Genomic DNA, 19,270 nt, shown 5'->3' with positions numbered 1-19,270 from the left:
CACAATGTTAGTAGCAGCTAGCCCTCAAAGTAGAACATGGATTTCTCCTTAAGAAAGTTCTCTTCAACGCATTGCTGCTGAGTCAGAGTGAAACGGCAGAGTAAATAAACAAAGAGTTAAAGCACTCACAGAGCTAGATCAAGGCTTTGTGGTCATGGTTTAGATACAAAGAAAAACTAAGAGGGAGATGAGTAGCATTCCTTTAAGCTTATCTAAGTAATAACACATATGCAATGTGAGAGGTACTATGGCTGTGGAAGGAGCATTACAAAAGCAAGCACACCAAGATACTGGTTTACAAACATCAGGGGTTGCTTATTTTTAATGAGTATTTCCATAACACTCCCACATAATGCTGAAATCAGGAAAATCCAAGAGCTCCAAGACCTACAGGGCTTATTTATTTAATCTAGTTTAACCCCAACGACCCCCCCATTCCTCACCACAAGACAAATCACAGCACTTGCGCAAGCACTTCCTTCCCTCCGTTTTAACAGAATTATTCTCCGTGCATTACAGAATTTCTTACAATCCAAAAAGTAGAATACAAAAGCATAGTTGTATTTGCTAAATATTAACATCCTTAAAGACAATAAGATAAAAATAGATCCTTGTGCTTCAGTAACACCACAGTTGGGGGAATTAAGTTTCCAGATATGTTTCCGATTTGCACTCATGCTGCCAGCTGCCTTTACACTTGTGCTTCTGAAGAAAAAAAGCCTTTTTCCCCCACTGAAGGTCTTTGTTCTACCCAGAGGCCAGCTCACCTTACCCCTGAAAGCCTGAGCTTTTGTCAGCTGTTCCCACAATAAACAGCTGTGGACGTATGGAAAACCTATTACCACTGACAGAAAATGAAAGCTGACAAGTAGTTTCTGTTATTACAGCAGAAGAAAGTCTCCAAAACACACATGCATTTCAATATATTCTGAGAGATTTTCTTCCTCATCCCTCTCATCTATTTTATATAAGCCTTCAAAATTAGTCTGTAAACAGGATGATAAACATAATTAAACTCAGACTAACAAAAATAGGCTATCCCCTGCTAACGGCTAATGTGCAATGCAAAAGCATCAGTAAGAGGAGCAGCAGTTATCCTCAGCACATAGGGTTAATGAAGGTTTTCTTAAAAGTCCTGTTCCTGCCTGAAGTGAAAGCTAGGTGGGTCGATATAAATCTAACACAGTAGATGTATATCAACTCTGAACACTGTCAACAGATGAAAAAAGTTATTCTACCTTTCCAGGCATGCTCCAGAATTTCATAACTCAGTGAACTGATTAAAAGCCACATATTCCCTTCACCTGCTGTAATTTTCTCCCTAAAATAACCTGCCAATTACCATACAGTTTCCAGTTTGATATTTTATTTCAGGTATACACTTCAAATGATGGCCAAGATACAGCACACACATACTTTATTCCATCCTTTGAGGAAATACATTTTTTCCTAAGTGACCAGGGTGAAGCTGTTCCAACTTTCAGCTGAAGTTTCTCCTTTGTGTTCTGTTCACTCTCTCAGTATGCATCAAATTAAAGCAGGCTTAATAAAGGCGTGCAAAATTCTATTCAGAATAACCAGAATGCAGGAAGATATTAAAAAGTTTGCAATTATAAGGAATGTACTTGAAATTTTTAGCAATTAAGAGCTGAAGGATTTCAGAAGGTTCACAACCATTGCACCTAAAGAGGTCCGTGTTACATTCTGCTTACTGATAGGCAGTTTAAATCTCAATTGTCTCTTCATAATAAACAGCATGGGATTCAGGTTTATCTTTTTCTCATCACTACTACAAGGGAAGGGGGAAGGAAGAGAAGAAAATTAACTGAAATCATCATGAAGCTCGGTGAGAAGCACAGTGTGGACCTGTATATTCACTATAATCCATCATTCAGTATAGATTTTTCCTTCTTTTAAGGATGCCAGTGTTTCCAGAACTGACCCACTGCTTTTATATTCTTGATTTACTAAGTGTTCACAATGGCCTAAGTCAAGAATAGCCACTCCTATCAAAAAGCAAGTTTCATACACATGATTCAAATGAACAATGTTCCGAGGCTCCCCAATAGCCAAGGTTTCAATCATTGTGCATAAAACATCTTTTATTTGCTTCATTACCTGGTGCATGGCTATTCTTGGGAAAATATTAGTAAAGGGCACCTCTTAAAGACTCAGTCTAATTAATTTTGTGCTTCCTGTTTCTGCCCAAGTATTGTAAGGTAAACCAGATCCCATACTTGTATCCTGAATCTCTAACAGATTCAACTTGATGGGAAGACTGTTAAATCACTGTCCACACTCTAAGTTCTTCTGGGATGCATTTAGCACAAGTTGTGTGGCTAAAGTAACTTCCTGAGCCCCAGGTCCTAGTTTGCACACAATTTTATCTTTAAAAAGACGGATACATTTAAGGAGACTACTAGATGAACTAAACCTGACATCTGCACAGAATAACTGACAGAACTCTGTCCTTAATTCAGATAGCACCGAAGTGGATAAAACTAAACAAACAATTTTAGTAATAGTAATCTGAACCCAGTATGACTTCCTCATATCTTCAAAATTTAAAATCCATAAGTTGTCTTAGACTCCTGCACCAGGTCAAAGAACCTTCTATAACTTCATACCTACTGCAGCAACAAAAACTATGCAAAGGCACGGCTGGTGGAACAGTCATTGCTCCATGGAAATTGCCCTGTGGACAGCCTCCCAACAGTGACTGAAACCTAATCCATAGGACTTTACCCCTTGGTGGAAAGCAGTCAGCTGTCTTCCAGGAAGGTGCAAGATAAAGGTTGAAGAGAGGAAATTACAGCGAGCAGCTGACACAAAGCAGCTTCTGGCCATGCACCCACAGGCAGCATTCTCACCTCCAGCTGGTGTGGAGGTATTTACGTAATGCTTCTGGAGGGCTTTGGCAAGGATGGCAAGTGCAAGCCAGGATTCCTGAACCAGTTCTGCAAAATTCTGAACTTGTGAGCAAAACTGTATGCAAAGAGCTAGGTACCTCCTTTTGGGTTCTGGTGGTAAACTGATTTCCACTCAACCACAGAGCTGTCATGAGAACATCCACTCTGAGCTGTTTGTTCCATTAAGAAACATCAATCCCTGCAAATTTTAAGTTTGGCAGATTTGAAGAGGCTCACTCAACTGTAGTGCACAACAGTCCCAGGTTTTTAACTCTCTTAATTGCCTTTCCAATAAAATAATGCTTTTATACTGAAGCAAAAAAAGTTTTCCTCAGATTAAAGACAAAACATACCCAGTTATGAATAAAATGTGACTTAAAATACTTTTTCTAAACTAACCTGAATTTCTGTCACAGTCTTGGATTTGTGCAAATATAGTAATTAAAGTACACACATCCACCCATAGCAGATAAAATAAGTTAATAGCTTCATTTTATTAAAGCTGACAAACACTGCTCCTCTCCTCTTCTGCCACTCAGGTCCCATAAGTCTTCATCCTTTCTGGGATAGTACTTCTTACGCTGAATATAACTTGCCCAGGCTTCAAAATTGAACATTTTTGTTTTATTTGACTGTGTTTAAAAAACATCTGCATTACTCATGAGGATTGTTCTTTTTCCTATTTGTTAGCTTCATGTTAACAAGAGCACTGTGTATAATACTCTGTTCTGAACAGCCAGTTTCCCCTGATTGTACTTGTCTACAAAAGAGCAAAGAGGAAGTAGGGGTAGATGTGGAGAAGTTAAAAGACAGACATGAAACTGTACTAATTGGGACAAAAATTGAAGAACCAATATACCTGACTGCTCTTCATTCTCATAAGTGGACAGGAGTTCAAGCTGCTGGTACTTTATCAAACCTGGCTCGCAGAAATCATGGTCAGCTTACAAAAGTATCACATTAAACACCTGTGATCAGCCTAAAATATGATTTAACAGAAAGGAGCCATCTAATTTTATAAGATTGTTAGCAGTACAGCAATGGAGCAGGAAAGATACCAGACTAAGTGACTTCACCTTCCTCAAATAAGAAATATTTAGTTTAGGAGCCTGGGTAAACATGTACAATAAACACCACCTGCAAAGGTTAGGAAGGAACTAGACACTTCAATTAAAGGCTGGAGATCGTGCAGGCTCCCTTCCAGAATGAAACAACAAAGAGGTACAGAAGCCCGCTTAAGCTCTGTACAACTTACGGACTGTGTCTATCACTCATGCATGCCTTAAAGAGTCTGACTGCCACAATCATATAAGCAGAGCTGTAGGAGGGCTCTAGGAAGTAAGCAACCCAGATCAATCCTTCCACATCGAAGCAGGCTACTGTTGAAAGCAACCCAGTAATAAGGTTTAATCTCCTACCAGTACAAGCAGTTGAGGAACCCCACAAAGCTATTTTAGACTCACAGTGCGGTCCATATCAAAAGTATTCATTTTACAAGCAATAAGGGATTTTTTTTCCCCCCTCTATGTACCAGCCATACGAACTCAGCTTGAGATCTCCAAGTCACCTCCATCATTTCCTTCCCAAGCATTACTATCAGTAGTAAAGACCACACAAGACAACTGAAGTCTCTGCTATTCCACCATGACCTTGCAAGCCTTCGGTGAGGCTGCTGAGTGGCAACAGATTAAAGTCCAAGAAGCAAAAGAGACTCCAGCTCATTCTTAGCTATGTTGGCTCAGCAGGCCTAGCCAGTCAAAAAGCTGTGAATTTTAGCAACTTAAGTCAACAGCTATGAATGAAAATAAACATAGAATATGTTCTTTGATCACCAAACTGCATAAAAAACAGAAGAATTGTCTCAAAAGTGTGTTATACATAACTATGCTGAAGCTCAGCACCATCTCAAAAGAAGAGAAAAGATAGGAACTTTGAAGGCTAAAAGCACCTTTTGCAACAGCTATGCAGATATATGGATATGAACATGTATGATTGGAGTAAATAGTTAGGCACTTCCTTCCCCTTTCCTGTTCTCTTAAAGTAAACATTTATCTGGCTTTCTTTTAACCGCTGGTGAGTGTGGGAGGTGTATTCATGACTTGGCCAAGGTTTTGTAACACGGAAAAACACTGTGGATGAAGAGATGTGGAAGACTGCTCACTCAGAGGCCTGTGCTGCTGTCTCTGGAACAAACAGGCTGCCTTTTGCCATGGATGAATTCCCAAGCACAGCAGCCATCTCCCTTCCTCAGGAAACAGTCAGGGCTTCAAGATCACTTTAAGCCAGCCTAAGCGTGACTGACAGAGAAAGGAGCCCTGCCCTTCTCACTGCCCTCCTCTTGCAATCTCCTTTCCCTTGAATCAACAGTAGCATTTTCTTAGCCAATAAACCAGGTAAAACTTACCCAGCAAGATCTGAATACATAAGCAGGCCAGTTCTCTGGCTCACCATACAGCTCCGCAAGCCCTGGCACAAGGTGCAATCTTGAGAACTGCAGTGTCCCTTTGACAGCCACCTGCATTTAAGCCAACCTAATGCAACCATTTAACTTCAGGGCGAGTAACACAGTGGTCTCACAGTGGGTGAGGTTTGTAAACTACAATCACAAAAAACCTTTTCAAAATACAAGTTTGTAAGCACAGCAGTGTGCATTTTATGTTCTAAGAGTTACACAAGGAGGCACAAAACAGTAAATGAGTCACAGCACAGCAAATGAGTCAGTTATTTCATTTACCATATTCATGACTGGAGTATTTCACAATGGAAAACATTTATTTTGATAGGCCTGTTTCGTAGTCTGTCCTTGGAGGAGTTCACTGAGTGGCAAGAGGGAGCAAGTTTGCTGGAATCAGCTATTGGAGAGGGACCCCCATGCTCTTAACCATGCTGTGTGCTGCTGTAGCAGCAGCTTTCCTTAGGGTAGCAGGCTTGGTCAACCAGGAATGTGCCCCCATCCCTAGAAAAAGGGAGGGGCAAGAGTGATAACACTGCTAAACTGTAACTGGAAATAGTTTTAACTTCTCTCAGACTAAAAGTTTATGGCCTTTGTCACTTATAATCTTTGTCAGGTGACCTAAGGTTACAGTCTTAGAAGGAAGATAGACATCGGGCTTGTATTTTAGCTTTAAATCCATATTTACAAAGACTGTAGACCATTGGTCTCAGCCTTTGATCGGCACATCACCTTTACAACACAGCCTGAGTTTTGTAGGCCAGTTCAAGAGCCTCTGAACAGCTGACAAGCACGGCTCAAGCTAATGGAAGCCCTGTACCGCTGCACCAGCATGGCCATGGGAGGGCTAACAAGCTGTAACCACACTGAACACTATTAGACACCTACAGCAGATATTGGTAACAAACCTCACAACAGCCCCCTGATCACAAATATATTCATTCCTCCAGGAAAGCAAACTGACCAAAGGCCCAGCAGTGCTTTTGCTGGTCGGTGCTGTGAGCAAGATGCAAGGGCACTGAGCCCTACAGTGGATGAGCCCAAAGGGCCCTCCAGCCTGTGCTGAATGTGCTGCTGGCGACTTGCACTACCTATACCCAGATACTGATGGAAGACTAAATCGGAGGCTACCCTCGCAGCCACCTCTAGCCCACCTGCAAACATATCATTCCCACTCTACTTCTGGCAATTCAAACCAGCACCAGATGCAATACATGTTGATCTGCTCTACCTGTCTCCCTCACACCACATTCTCCCCTGTCAACGCTCAGGACATTCATTTCCCCACCAAGGTCAAATACAATGCTAGTCTTTCCAGGCAGCCTGGACCAAAACACAGCTCCAGATATCCCTCCCCTCTCCATGCCTACCAATCAAGGTACATGCATGCTAGGCTAATATAGAAACTTTTTTGCAGTCTTATGCTGCTGACTCTCCCACCTCATTCACCCATTAACTTTTGCCTCAAGTGCTTGTGTTGTATAACACACCATCTTCCCGCTCCCACGGCCAAGTCACTGAGTACGCCAAGGCCCTTGCCTGGAATGTGGTTCTGCCATAGTGTGAATGTGACTCTTTGCTGGTTCCAGTGCAATGCACAACACTGGGATGGCTCTCACTAAGGTCCCCAGTGTAATCTTTTCTGGATGAATTTCAGAATTTGGACTCCTTTACCTTTCAGCACTCCTATATATCAATGATTCCTCTCCCAGAACTCTAGACCTTTACTGGCTTTTGTGGTTCTCCTCTTACTTCCTAAAATCACAGCTTAGTGTCTCATTGAACAGTCATCCTCCTCTGTTTCCTCCTTTCAGTAGACATTTCTCAACACTTTATCTCTACTTCTTAACTTCCTTTTGTTATTCAAGGAGGGAGGGGAAGATGGACCTCATAACAAGCCGGATTCACTGAAGTGCATGCCCATGATTCACATATCTTTCCATTCATCCAGTCTAACATTTCACTAGCTATCATTTCACACTTTGAGTAATCAGGAAGTAGCAGCTTTGATCTTACTCTTTTCAAGCCTACTCTACATTATGGAAGTATTCAGTTTTCTGGCCATATCAGCACCCTTCCTTGTTCCCCCATATATAGACAAGTCCTTCCTTCTAAACCCAGCAAAACTTTGGCTCTCTTGGCTACTGAGACTACAGTGCTCACATTTGTTCTGTTTCCATTCTTTACCATTTATTTCTTACACCTACAAACATCAGGTTTGTCCTCCATGTGGCCTCTTATACACAGGAAAAATGTCTTCAGTCCTTCTGATCATCACTGTAGCAACTCAAAGTTCTCTTCCTCTTTCCCCTTCTTACTTACAACCTTTGTCTAAAGAACTGCCTAACAACGCTGTGCATCCTTCATCACCAGATTCCTATCTTCTCTCACTGCACTCTCCATCCTTACTGCCAGATCAGCATAATATATAGCCCTGGAAAAAGAAAAAAACCTCTGTTGTTCAAATGTCTAATAACACAAATATTCACTACTGTGGGGAAGAAAAAAAAAAAAAAAAAAAAAGAATACATGCCTCTTCTTTTTGCAATATGCTGTGCTTTAGAAATAAGCCATGTATTGCCTGTTGAACAGAATTAAACCACAATTTGACTGTGGCTTATAGTAAATGAAATTCAGTTAAATTCTATAATCTTAGAAATGCATATTTAACTCTATGACTAAATCTGTTTCAGCTGTACAAAATGAAGGCAGTGGTTGTGGTCTTGCTTTACCCCTGTAATGGTGGAGCCTCCACCATGACTCAACCGAAAGAGCTTCTACTTCTGACAAAGTATAATCCAACAAACACTCTTCAAATAAATAGAAATTCAGCACTTTCTGAAAAACTGTTTCCTCTGAAACTGGCACATAAGGTTGAAAAGAGAGAGAAAACACCCACTTAACTTTAAGCATATTTTATAATTTTAAAAGCTACAGGACAGATAAGTTAGCTTGCCAACCTGCTTTCCATTTTGAAACCTTTGCTTCATTTTGTATGAAAGAATCTGTCAGCTTCCATGCCTTCACTAATGCCCACTGAAAGTGGATCATATAGACGCAACAGTCATTCAGACTATATCCTCCTTAAACACACCTCTTTAGGGATCTGCTGAGGTCTTTGACCTCTACCTTATCTCAGGCATCATCATTTCTCCACTTCTGTTCCTAGCCTCTCATCTGTAAAGGTCAACTCAGCATTTCACTACCTCTCTTCTCTTCAAGTACATCTTATTAAATGAGCCAAATTCTTGTTTACTCCTAAATACTTCTTCACTCCTGTCTTCAAACAGCCACTTACATTTATCATCTACATAACTACCTAGAAATCAAGCCTGTAAATCATTTCCAGGTTACCTGATCATGTAAGGTTTGATCACTGAAAACTGTCAGTAAAACTAAGTGGTATGTTGCTTCCAAAATTTTTAAGTAGCATTAATCAAGTTATTCTCAGCTTCCTTATCCCACCAGACCTCCATGACATCTGTTAACATTAAATCCCATACCTAGTCACTGCCTACCATTCATCCCTTTGGATTTGACCAGGAAAGTTGCATGATGGCTCTCAAGTCATCATGGCTTGCAATAACAAAGAGCTAAAACACAGCTACACATTTTATGTCACCCTTATCCCTCCACTCTAGAAGAAGGAAAATTGAAGTTTCATGCTTTCTTGTAATATAGCTACACTAAATCCAAACACAGAATATAATAGACTTGATATTTTATCCCCAAGACACTAATTGTAGTCAGTTTGCAAGGTTTCAGTTTACAAGCTGAATCAATGGAGGAACTGAGACTCATTTTGCACATACAACAGCAGCAACACAGCCATTCATCCCAGTTGTCATTGGTCATAACACAGTATTTCAGAACAAAAACATTCCAGGTTTCCTTTCTTCAGCTAATATGTTAAACAATTCATTCAGACTATCGATTTTCCCCTGTTCTTGAACTTTTAAAATTGGACTCAGCAGAATTGGCTTGAAGAAGCACAAGACATGGTTAATGTGGTCATTGAGGCCAGCTTTGTAAATATGCAAATTAGCGTTTTACTAAGACTACTTTTCACCCTCCCAAAGCAGTGCATTGTATTCCACAGACAGAAGAAGCAAAATAAGTGCTTCATTGAGGCAACTGCTGTGCAAGTAATCAATAGCTTACTGTAAGGTTCTCCACTCAACTTCACTAATTCACTCACATTTTCCAGAAGATTCCAGGAAGATTATCTGTAGATGCATTTGTTAATGAATTCTTAACACAGATGTTTTATCTGTCATCCTTTCATAGCCGAAGCTGCAGATAAGTGACAAAAATGACCAACCACCAAGCATATAAAACCTCGAAGACCATACTACCTGCATTTATTTATACTTTCCATAAATGCACTATCAATCCCATCATTATTCACTGAATATGGATGGGTGCCCCATGAATTTTAGGTCAGTCAAAACATCAAAGCTGAATGCAGAACTTAAATACTAATAATAAAGCTCACCAGCTGCTCTTGACAAGGGTAAGCTAGAAGCTGATTTGCTGAAGAGAGCTTGTGCTGCCACTATGCCTTGTACACATAAGACTGCTATGCAGAGAAAAGGCAGGCCACAAGTATAAAATAAGAAAGAGGCAAACTTGAAGCATAAGGAAACAAATCTGAGACAGACAGTGCTGGTAAAAGCCTTTAACCTAAAACCTTGCTTTCAGCACAAGTTTAAAAATACGAAAATAATTAGAATATGTGCAAACTCGATTCTCTACTCTGTTACAGATTGTAAATTTGTCTCACACTTTATAAAACAGTTTATCCAATTTTATGTACCTCAATGGTCAGATGTTCTTTATTTCATTAGTCAGTATAAATTAAACATTGTAGTCAGCTGCACAATTCCTGCACAGTTCCTGTACTGTATTTGCATTACTACCCGCTGTCAGTAACCAGTTAGCAGTTAAGCTTGGCATGCATACAACAAAGTATCTCATTTCTTAAAAGTCATACAGCTATGCAACATTTGATTTTCCCAGCCTTTAAGACAATCATCTGAATGCAATTATTTTGCGTCCAGAAAAAAATAGACACAAAAGACATATATTAACACCTATTTCTGTGAAATTTCTTCCTATTATGCCATTTTCCCCCACTTATTTTTCCAACAATCCCATAACGTATTAAAGGTCTGACACCAATTAACAATGAAAGATGACTTATGTAAACATGTAGATTGTTAAATGAAACAGGACAGAAGGTAAGTCATCTGAATTTTTAACACATTAATTCTGTAAATGAACTTCCGATTTATCTGATCAGCTAGCTCTACTAGTTTGAGCTTAAACTTACTGACAGGTTTTACTGCAACCTTCCAATTAATGTCAGACCTTCTCAATCATTGCCCATGCATATCCAAAGCAAAAATTTCCAGATATTTCAAGACTGTCAAAGGCACTTGCAACAAGGAGTAGAGGGTTCGAGTAAAAAATAATAAAAAATATTAAGCTCTCCTTTTTATAGTGTGTGATGGTGCGCATCACAATTACCTTAAAATATATTTTAAACACTATTAAAGATTCCCCTCTTTGTTTTTCATTTTTCAGAAGGTTTTAATAAAGTGTTGGTAAAAAGCCCACGTTATGAGACACTTCAGTTTATTTGAATTATGTCAAACCAGAAAGTCTTTTGTACGACCACTCAGCTCCTACAGCAGGCCTTTTATCAGTTCTGACTTAACCACAAAGGAATTCCCTACACTGTAGTTACTATTAGAAGGCTACACTCCTCTGGTCTGTTTGCACATTTGCAGAATTAAGTCAGAAAAAACTATTTTAAGCCAGTGACTTACATCACAGGTTTTCTAGACTACCTGGTCTTCAATAACGGGGCCAAGACAATAAAGACTGGATGAGCACTGCTACTTCGTCAGAAGACGACGGCAGGGTAATGCACCACAAGGGCATCACATAAATCATGGTAATTGGCATGTAGCTAGGAGAATGCGTACAGGTGTACAGTACCAGCCGACATCTCTAGTGATCCAGGTCACAGAAGGTTATGAAGCCATGTCAAGGGCTGCTCGCATACCCAGCTGAGAGAAGCATTTTACATAGGTAGTCTTAGATAGCAAAGAGAGGAAAAACTGGAAGTTCAAGGAGACACATCTCCCAGAACAACAAGTGCAGTTGTTGGACAGTGATCAAGTATTCACATGCTGTCAGGCTGACTGCATTCCAGGCAATCAGAATTCACATTAAATCTGTACCCTTGTTGCACATAAAAGCTTTCTAAAATTTCAAATTAGTTCCTGTCACAGACAGCACATTCATAAATTAGTATAGCTTTTGTCAGTTAAAATAGTGTGGTCCCTTTTTTTTTTTTTCTTTTTTTGTACAGATGCATTAAATTCTCCTACCTAATCCACAAAGAAAACCAAGCTAAAGAGAAAGCAAGTTCAGGGATGTCAGCTGCATTCCTGTACCACCATAACTTTGCACTCATATTTTGGTACACTACTGCAAAACTTTACTATTTGACTTGACATAACTAGATTACGTAAACAGCAGGTGACATTAAAATTGAACCCATATAGATGTATCTCACAGCATGTCATCTAATATACTTTATCCTTCACCAGTAAAAACTGCTGCGCATGGTAATATCCTTTTCACTCAAAGTAGGTTATATTTTTTAAATTAAAATTTTACTAAAGTCTTATGTAAGGGTGCAGTTTTAACACGTTCATTAAAAAAAAAAAAATTATATGGCAAAATGCAGTAACAAGCTACTGATTTTTAAGGAAACCAGTTTATCCAATGCTGACTTTTAAATAGTTCCTAATTATACTCTCACACAGATTTTGCTTTTAATTATTTGTTCATCTCTGAAAGTTAGAGTACAGGGAGAGAGAGAGCACGCGCAGGCTTCAGTTGCTGGCATGACAACTGGCTCAAATTCAAGAATTGCTACATACCAAAACATCTGATCATATACAGAGATGGAATCACTTTCTAAAACAGAAAGCAAGCTTTGAAAACAAAAACTGTTTTCTTGGAAGTGAGGAAAGCCTTCAAGTTAGGGGAAAAATAAAACAAAGTAACAGGAAAACTGTCATAAAATAATCAATGAAAAATTTTGTTAAGTCAACCCAAGATAAAACTTTTTCCAGAAAAAAAGATTCCTTGTTTTAAAATTGTGATGGTAATTGATTTACAGTTAATTTTCTCCTTAAAAATCTAAATAAATTCTAGAGCAGTACTGTCACTGTCCTATTACATTTATCCTACTATTCATAATTACATAGAAAGATAGCATAAAGTTTTATTTTCATACCTTGAAATCTCTCTAAAATGCTTACTTTCTCTTGAAAACCAGATTAGATATTTTTAGAAAGACTGAAAAGAGACAGGAGCCGATTTACAAAGTTTTACACATGTAGTGATCTGGTCTTGAAAGAAAGCTTTTTTCCTTCTTTTCCCCTTTTTTTTTTTTTTTTTTTTAGGGTTTCCAAAGAAATTATTCAAGGTCAAGGATAGTACAGAGCACACACACTGAAAATAGCTTGCACATTCCCTAATTAATGCATTGCATTCCAAATCTAACAAGAAAACTGGAATGTATTCAGATGTCTCCCTTTCAGGAAGAAATATTTAAAAATGAGTTTACTCGTTTCTGTTACAGAATTTGGAAATACTGGTAGCTATTTCTTAAAGCAAACTGAAACTGGAATCAATTAAGATATTTTTGCAAGACTCCAGTAGTCTTGGAACTAAGTAATAAAAACTCCAGCAAAAAGTCAGACATAATTTGTTTACTCCCCTACCACAATATTGTATTAACAAATTCTGGATTACTTGTTTTAGTCATACGTTCCTAACCAAACCCCAACATCAGGCTGACTGCAGAAGAAACCATGCTTGTTCCTTCAGCATGTCAGCAGATAAACTTCTCCTCCTGAAACAGGCAGAGTTTAACACAACCTTTTACCCTTGGAAAAAGGTCACTACACATACCAGGACAATTTGGTATCACTGGACATCAAGAATTTAAGGTAAAACACAGTGCTGGCATCTCCACAAATAACAGACATCGTTTTGTCACACAACTTAGTATTACTTGCATTAAATAACAATTTTGTACTAAACCCATGTGTCCTACAGGTTTCATCAACAATTAGATATATGTCACATGCATCAATGAGGATCATCATGTCTGCTAAAAGGTGCGTTTCAACTCATAGCACAAAAGCATTTGTGCCACCTTTGCTAATAAAATACTTGGTGTGGTTTCACCAACAGAAAGGTGTTTCACATTATACTCTTGGTACTCAAACAACTAAACCTTGAAAAAAGAGAAATTACATCTGTTTTACCTGCTCCATATGTTCACATTACTTTGAATAAAGATGGCTAGAAATTATTAACTGGAATCATCACCCATTAAAGGATCTGAAATTTCCTGACTACAGTACACATTCCACCAGAATTACACGCAGCAGTTACCAACATGGTCTTGTAAAGCTTTCTCTTCTTCCTGGTGGGGAAAAAAAAAAAAAAAAAAAAAAAGGGTTCTCCTGGTTTTGAAAGCAATCGCCAACTTTCAGCACATATTTAACAAAAAAAAAAAAGGAAAAAGGAGAGGGAGGAATAATCACCTGTAACAACAGACAATAAAAGCACCTCTGAGTTAGAAGATATTTCCACTTAAAGTAAACTAGGGAGAAAAAAAAAACCACAGTTCTTTAACTTAAATTAAGAATCAACAAGAGAAACATTCAGTGATCTCCAACCATTACTTTACACTTGCGAAATTTTACTTCGTTTTTCTCTAAAAAAGTATTTTGTTTACATCTGCCTGATCATATATCACCTAGGGACTTCAGAAAAACAAGTCTGCAGCTCCATGCTGCTGATGGCTGTTCACTGAACCCTCTTCCACAGACAAGGCAGTTTTCTAGCTCACAATATTAACATTAAATTCTAGAGCTGTGGTAAGTACCAGTCAATTAATTCTTTACATTATTTTCCTTCCTTAGGAGTCTCTTCCCTTCAACTCACTCCGTTGCCATTCATACCTAAGAGGCATAACTACCGTGATTACAAAGCCTTATGCTCCCATGGAAAGGACTGTAAAGCCTTAAAGGAAGACCTGTATGAGCAAGCAAGGTCTATGCAACAAAGACAAACCGACCTCAAATTACAGACAGACAAGGATACTCTAGGAGTACTTATGTGACATATCAAAAAACCACTTCAGGTACTTCTAATGTGGATGCTGCTACAGCAGTAAAGCCAAGCTTTACAGCACTACAGCGAAGGCAGTCCCTGTCTTTCCCTAAGCAAGAAGAGTCATACCAGCAGAGGCACAGGGTTTTTTTTCTGCTCCTAGAATAGCTGCATTAAGGGCTCTCGCCAGGTCAGCTGTGCTATTGAGGGATCACACCTCTTCCTAACCTTGACAGCCACAGCTGTGACGACAATACAGTACTGTATACTAATTCAGGACTAACCTCAGAAACCAAATAAACACTTCATGATCTAAAACTGTCTGCTCACTCCCGGCATCTTCACAAATTTGGCCAAAAGAAACACAATTTCTAATTTTCCTTCCAGATTGTTGTATTTACTCACATAGTGCTCTCATGTTTAGATGCTAATTTTTACTAAAAATACTTGGTTTGAAATAAATGAAAAAAGTGTATGGTAGGAAAGCTCTGTTTTATGCAGTTGAAAAGGTTTGTTTTGGGAACCCACATTCTGTTTGTTTTTTGTTTTGTTGGTTTTTCTGTTTTTTTTGGGGGGGAGGAGGTTTTTTGTTGCTTGGTTGTTTTTTTGTTTTGTTTTGTTTTTTTTAATGAACTAAAATTTTAAATCCTTCCTATACCAAAAAGCTATAAAAGCATCGATAAATTACATGCAAATGGAATTCTGAAGCCAAATTCTTTGGATAAAAATATTTCAAAATTAAGTGATGCTAATTATTACACTAGGACAATATCATTCATCTTAAAAACAGGCTACCAGACAACTTTACTGATTGATTATAAATAACATTATTTGTGCATATCACTAATGTGTAATCTTCCTTTTATTTGGGATTTTCTTTTCATCACACACAAGTTGAAATTGGGAGGGCATGAAACAGGATCACATGAAGATTTTCAGCAGAGCATAGACACGTTTTTTTAAATTCTACCTCTTGAAATGAGTTGCCATCATAAAATTGTCTGAATGTTTATTCAGGGTTGACTGAAAGAAAAAAAGTAAAATTCAGAAGCAAATGGTTCCATGTAACTACCACTGAACTGAAATTTATGCATCTCCCTCCAGAAAACAAATCTTGTGTTCCCTGTTTATAGTAATACTTAGGGTTACAAGTAAGGCGGTTAGAATTGATATGTAATAAAATGTACTTTGTCCAATAACTGCACTTTTCCATAGTACAATAGTAAACGTTTACTGAGTTTCCATTACTCATATTGCAAAGAACATAAGTTCATATTTGTACGGTCACTAAACATGCACTTACATAAACTCAACATTAAGTTTTCCTCAATGCTACATATTCAGCTGTATTACATGGAACAAATTCCATTCTCCACCCACTGTAACTCACTCCAGTCGAATTGGCTTTAACAGTTGCACCTTCTGTTTCACAAGGAATATCTTGTCCACAAGAGCCAGTCCTAATGACACAGTTACCTACCCAAATTACACAAGAACTTTCCTACAGCCCAACCCAGCCTGCACAGGTGCTCCACAACTCCCTCTCCAGGAAAGCCAAAGGCCTCTGTCAAAACAACCGACGTGTTTCATATCACCAGTTTCCACCACTATTTTTGTGCAGCTCACAGAAGTTTGGGGAAAAAGAAAATAAAATAATAAAAAAAAAAAAAGACAACAAAACCCAAAACACACACACAAAACAAAACAACACAAAACAAACAAAACACCACCACAAATCAAATGTATTTTCAGCAGCAGGTATAGCATTTGTTTGGAATGCATTTAAGGGCTCCAGAAGCAGCAGTCAACACTTCAGTTGTATTTATGCATATTTTCTTTCTTCACACTGACCCTTGCCAACATTATTCAATGCCCCCCTACCCCCTTTTGAAGCCATACAAAAAGTTACTTTTTTTCTTTCACACTACTCACAGAGGCCTATTCCACTGCTGAAAGCATGAGAAGCAAAGCCCACGCTGGGTGTCTGTCTCCTAGAGAAGATTGCATCTTTTATTTATCTCCCCTTGGCTTTATTTTCACAGCGAATTCCTGGCTTAAATGTAATCAGCCAAGAAACTCTCCCTATGTGCACTGCTGTCATTCCTCATCGCTTGCAAACAGAATCAAGTGCAAGCAAAAGGGGAAAAAAAAAAAAATCTCAGCACTGCCAACCAAACTAAAAAAGCTCTACTTCTGGTTTTGCCAGTCCTGAAGAACCACAGATGCACCACAGACTTTTGGAAAGAGAAAGCCAAAAGATGAAACTTATAAGAAAGTTAATTAGATTTAAAAAATAAAAAAAATAAAAAATAAAAAAGAAGATTGAAGTCCCCCTAGGCAGAAGAGAAGGGCACTGAGCCTAGAAGGGAGACAGCTTCCCTTCGGGGAAAAAAAAACTGATGGCACGTCTTGAAGCTGCCCTCCCGCGGGCAGGACTGAGGTTTTGGGGGAGGGTGAGAGGGTGATCCCGACGTCCCCTCATACACGCCCCGGGCCGCCGCCGCCAACAAAAGGCAAGCAGCAGCCTCTTTTGTCTGCCTTCCCCTTTTCGGGGGAGGAGGAGGGGAAGTGACAGAAAACTGGGGGGGAAAAAAAAAAAAAAAAAAAAGGAAAAAAAAAAAAAAAGGAGAAAAGGACACAAATAAACATCAAAATGAGAACAAAGTGGCCGGGTCGCACAAAGAGCATCACCCACCGGTGGGGGGCCGGGGGGCTGTCTACCCGGAGCGGCTCCCCCGAGTAGGGATGGCGGGGGGGGGGGGAGCCGCTCCCGGCAGACAGCCCCCCAGAAGTGTGGGGGGGTACCCACCTCTGCAGCCCTTTAAACACAGATAGGGAGGAGTTAACCAGGGGCACTCGCAGCGGGCGAAGTGCAGCGGCAGGCGGAGTGGCTGGGGAGGGGGGAGGAAGAGGAGAGGGGTATTGTTCCAGGAGGAGGAAGAGCAGCGCTTCCCACCCCCCCCCCGCCCCCTCTTGTCACGAATCGGCTCATCCCAAAGCAAACCCCCTCCCATGTCCCCCCCCAGGCGGGGTGGATCGCGCCCCCTCCCTCCGGCTCGCCGCCGCCGCTGCCCTAGAAATGCCTTTGTTCGTGGATTTCCCCCCCACACCCCCCCGAACCCGCACACCCGCTGCCGAGGTCTCGCACCGCTCTTATGTCTTTATTTTGGACGGCGGCACATCCCGCTCCCCGCCCCCCCGCTCCTTCCCCCGCCGGCCGCCCTTCTGCTGATTCATTTCCACCGGCGGTCCCCCCCCGGGATGGGGGGCGGCATCTCCTCGCTATTGTGGCTCGGGGTAAGGCGATGACCCGGATTACCGGGGGTGGGCGATGGGAGGGGGCAGAGCCAAACGGGATTACACGGGCTGGATTACCGGGAGCGGGGCCCGGCGCGGTGCGGGGCGGGGGGGTGGGAGTTAAAGGGACAGGCGGGGGGCGGCCCGCCCGGCGGCGGGGGCCGTGGCCGCGTCACGGAGCGAGGGAGTTTCTCCGTGTCCTGGGCGCGAGGGGGAGGAGACCGGCGGAGGAAGTTGCCCGGCCCCGCATTACAGCCGGGGAGCGAAGGGCTCGTTCGGGCCGGGCCGCGCCGCGGGGGCCGGGGGGCAGCTCACCGCCCGCGCTGCCTGCCGCCCCCCTCACCCCCACCCCCTCGGCGGGCGGCCGGGCGAAGCGGGGCGGGCTCCGGGCGCCGAGGGAGGGCAGGCGGGAGGCGAGTCCCCGGACGGCAGGCGGGTGACATGCAGGGGGGGCAGACCCGCGGCGGGGGAAGGCCGGCGGCGCCCTGCCCGGGCGGCGGCGGCCCGGGCTCCGGAGCGTGGCCCCGGCCGGTGACTCACCGACTTGCAGGACGTTATCGACGCAGCCGCCGTCGAGCAGAGCGATGCCCCTGCGGAAGGGCAGGCGGTTCTCGTCGGCGGCAGCGGCGGCGTCCGCGGCCCCGCCAGGCGCGGCGGCCCCCCCGGGGGCGGCGGCTGGGTCCTCGGCGCCGGTGTTGAAGGAGGAGTACATGCAGATCTCCCTCTCGCTGCGGGGGAAGGACCAGTAGACGATCCTGCGCTGCACCGGCTCCGGGATCCGCTCGAACCGCTCCTCCACCCGCTGGAAGGGCCACTTCTCCGCCACCTTGCGAGCCGCGATGTCCAGCAGGGACTCGGGGCTCTGGGTCTTGCCGAGCGGCAGCAGCCCCAGGGCGGCGGCGGCGGCTGCGGAGGAGGGTCCGGCGCAGAGCGCCCCGCTGCCGGGCCCGGCGCCGCCCGCCCGCTGGCCCGGCCTGCACCCCGAGCCATAGCCGGGTCTGCAGCAGAGGCGCTTGGCGGGGGCAGGGAGCTGACCGCGCTCCGCCATGATCGCGCCGCTTCTAAGCAGACAGCGGAAGTGGCTGTACCCTATAAACGGCTCCAGGAAGGCAGCGAGCGGCCGCGAGCCCCCTGGGGACACGCCCCCCTCTGCCCTTATATGGCTGCAGGGGGCGGTGCCGGACGCCGCGCCAACGGCGCTCGCCTTATGCAAATCGGCGCCACAAACGTAAATAGAACAGCCCGGGGAAGGCGCGTTCCGCGCGCGGGCGGGCGGGCGGGGGGGGCCGGGACGCTCTTCCCCCTCCCTCCCCCGCTGATGTCACGCGCTCGGGCCTCGGCGCGCCTCGCGCGCGTGTGGGAAAAGGGGGCGTGACGGGCGGCGCCTCTCTCTGCCTCCATGTAG

General features: G+C 42.5%; 1 protein-coding gene across 2 annotated transcripts in view; it reads right to left on the bottom strand.

Moving 5' to 3' along the window:
• Nucleotides 1-18,914, bottom strand: part of ZSWIM6 (zinc finger SWIM-type containing 6) — a 111,519-nt gene extending 92,605 nt beyond the window's left edge. For both annotated transcript variants that reach the window (XM_042804764.1, XM_042804765.1), the window contains exon 1: nt 18,406-18,914. In XM_042804764.1, the coding sequence (XP_042660698.1) occupies nt 18,406-18,913 (508 nt within the window). In that variant the 5' untranslated portion in view covers nt 18,914. The remainder of the gene's footprint in view (nt 1-18,405) is intronic.
• Between the last annotated feature and the right edge of the window lie 356 nt (nt 18,915-19,270).

The sequence above is a fragment of the Tyto alba genome, unplaced genomic scaffold (assembly GCF_018691265.1).
Source record: "Tyto alba isolate M040663 unplaced genomic scaffold, T.alba_DEE_v4.0 Super-Scaffold_42, whole genome shotgun sequence".
Taxonomy (NCBI): domain Eukaryota; kingdom Metazoa; phylum Chordata; class Aves; order Strigiformes; family Tytonidae; genus Tyto; species Tyto alba.
Note: the sequence above shows the minus strand (reverse complement) of the source record. Positions and strands in the feature narration are given on the sequence as shown.